Below are 3,310 nucleotides of genomic sequence, written 5' to 3'. Positions count from 1 at the left end.
AAAAAAAAAAAAAAAAAAAAAAAAAAAAAAAAAAAAAAAATTAAAAAAAAAAAAAAAAATAAAAATTTTTTTTTTTTTTTTTTTTTTTTTTTTTTTTTTTTTTTTTTTTTTTTTTTTGAATGCAATTAATGCATTTATAAACATTCAGAAAACAAATTGATATTTAAATATTTTTTAACCTTTGTTGTTATTGTGTCTTTTATTCTAGTTTTTAATAAATTATCACCACATAAAGCCATATTCTGTTTTTTATTTATTACCCTTTTCTGTGGTTCTACCTTTTGTTCATCATTTTCATTTGATTTGTTATATATTTTTTTTAAATAAGTTTTGTAAAATATTTCACTTTCTTTTTTTATTTCGTCCTTTGGTTCATCTTTAATGCGCAAACCATAATAAGAAGGGTAACTAGCTAAAACATCTTTATAATCATAACTTCCTTTTGTATTTATTTTATTTAATTTACTATCAAATGGATTTATATCTAACTTTCCTGTTAACGTATTAAACTTACTATTCCTTATTAGATTTTTGGTATGTTCATTTTTTATATTTAAATATTCTCGAAATTTCATTGCAGAGTCTTGTATTGATTTGACGTTTTCATTTTGATTTATGTGAAATTCTTTTCCCTTAACTAATCTCCATTTATTATTATATTCTATTATAGTATCATGTTTACATTCTGATACAATTCCATTTTTATGCCTTGTGGTTATACCTTCAATAATTGTAGGAACATCATACTTGTTATGTGTATACAAAACAGGTTTAGGGATACATTTCTCTATATCATTCATATGATAATTGTTATCTAAATATTTATATAAATATTGTTTTCCACCTAAAGTTTCCTTTTTATTCATAATATTAAATCCATTTGTCTTATTTATATGACCATGCATATTAATGGATACATTCTTGACTAGATTATTTGATACCTTGTCATTATTCATGTAGTAAGAGAACATATTAATTCTTTTTTTCTCACCTTCATTAGGTAAAGTACAATTTTCATTATTATTATTATTATCCATTTGAGTTATATATATATTTTGTGTTGTTTTTAGTCCTGCATTTTTTGTTTTATCCTTATTATTATGAGCATTATCCTTATGAAAACCTTTTAAAATTTTATTACTGGATCTATAATTATATAATTCATCGTCTTTTATATCAGCTTTATTTATATCTAATTCTTTTACTGTAATACATCCATAATCATTTGTTTCGGGTGACATATTGTATTTTCTACTATCATTATAAGAAATATAACTATTTTCTGAATTTTTATTTTTTCCAAGTATATTATTAGAATTTTTACTTATAATACAATTATTATAACGTTCTTGGTTAATACAATGTTCCTTATTCTTTTCAATAAAATCTTGATGATCCTTTATATAATTTTTTTCTTTAATTACATTAAAATTATAATTCTCAATATTTTCATTATCCATATGCTCATTTCTAATTCGATTACAATATCTTGATGGTATGTTTTCTATTATAAGTTCATCCTTTTCGTAAGGGAAACTTTTTCCATACATATCATATATGGTTTCATCGTTTTTTGTACAATCATCAGTATTCATTTTTTGATCTTCTTTATTATATATCATATAATTATTTTCAAATGATTTCTCTATATCATCGTATGTCTTTAATGATGCTATATTATTATTCATAACATTATATATGTTATTATCTTCTTCAAGACTTAACATGGTTTGTTGAGAGTGAGAAGTTTGTTGATTTTTCGAAAGATCAATGTACGCATCTGAATTATACTTTAGATTTTGATGAGATTTGTGTTCAAAACTATTTGTATAACTATTATTCATATTTTCCATATTTTCTATGGATTGATGAAACACGTTATTATTTCTTCCTTTGATATAATTATATTCATCCCTGTTTTGTTTATTGTTCCTATTTAAACATTCTTTTGTCCAAGTTAAATTATAATGGCATGTATCATCATATGTTTTACAATTTGATATTTTTTTCATTACATCATTTGGTGTGTTGTATTTTTGGATCCATTCATAATGTTTATTCAAAGTAGGGTTCTCCTTATTTTTATTATTATTTAAATATATTAGATTATCATAAGAAGCATTCTTTTCATAATCATTAAGTTTCTTCTCATTTACTAATTTTTCATTTAATTCTATGTATCCATTTTGATCTCCTTCCACTCTTTCTTTTATACAATCTTGATCATAATTATAATTCTTAAACAATTGGTTAATATCACTAAATGTATCATTTTTTTTTATAAATGAACCAGGTTCGTTACACTTATCTTGTACATTATAAAATAAACTTAAATCATATCGCGTATCACTTCTTGCAACATCCTTATGACTGTTATTACAAATATTATTATAGGTCATTTTTTTCACAAAATAAGATGAATGAATTTCCTACTGAGTGCTACTATATTTTTTACAAGACTCTTTCTTTTGATGATTCAAAGGTTTTACAAAATAATATATATAAAGAAATATATATATATATATATATATATGTATATATGTATATATGTATGTATATACATTTAATAACAAATAAATTATGTTTATAATTAAAAATATATGTAGATTAATTTATATTAATATTTTTCTCTATTAATTTTAATTTATACAAATTATACACACATGTAGAAAAGGTAAATATATAAAAATATATATATATATATATATATATATATATAATGTGTCATTCAATTCTCTTATATATTTTTTTTTTTTTTCGTATTTTATTATATATAAATAAATATTTATATTTAAAACAACAGTAGTTATATAGAGAGTGAAAAAACATAACTTTATAAACAAATACGTATACATAGAACAAAAAAAAACAAAAAATAAATATACATAATATATATATATATATATATATATATATATATATATTGTACTACATTTATGTCTACAATATATTAATTATTTTAAAAAGAAAAATACAGATTTTAATTTGATAACATATTTTTTACTAAATAAATTCAAACATAGTAATGTAATATTTAATATCAGAAAAATACAAAAAATATATACAAAATAATAATGTTTATTTGCGGATAATTATATAATTTTTACATACAAATTATTATATTTAGGTACAATATATATAATGCGAATTATATAATTTATATATTTAATAATTTAATTATATATATATATATATACATATATATATATATATATTTATTTATTTATTATTATTATTATTATTATTATTTTTGTTTTTTTTTTTTTTGTTTTGTTTTGTATATGAAATTAGTTAATTATTTATTCATATG

The 3,310-nt window shown here is 19.3% G+C and overlaps 1 protein-coding gene across 1 annotated transcript; it reads right to left on the bottom strand.

The window, feature by feature from the left end:
* Nucleotides 1–134: 134 nt before the first annotated feature.
* PRSY57_1456400 (hypothetical protein) lies at nt 135–2,399 on the bottom strand (the record flags this gene model as incomplete). Its single annotated transcript, XM_012910160.2, has 1 exon — nt 135–2,399. The coding sequence occupies one exon, from the start codon at nt 2,397–2,399 to the stop codon at nt 135–137; it is 2,265 nt and encodes a 754-aa protein (XP_012765614.2).
* Between the last annotated feature and the right edge of the window lie 911 nt (nt 2,400–3,310).

This window comes from Plasmodium reichenowi, chromosome 14 (assembly GCF_001601855.1).
Source record: "Plasmodium reichenowi strain SY57 chromosome 14, whole genome shotgun sequence".
NCBI classification, from domain to species: Eukaryota; Apicomplexa; class Aconoidasida; order Haemosporida; family Plasmodiidae; genus Plasmodium; species Plasmodium reichenowi.
Note: the sequence above shows the minus strand (reverse complement) of the source record. Positions and strands in the feature narration are given on the sequence as shown.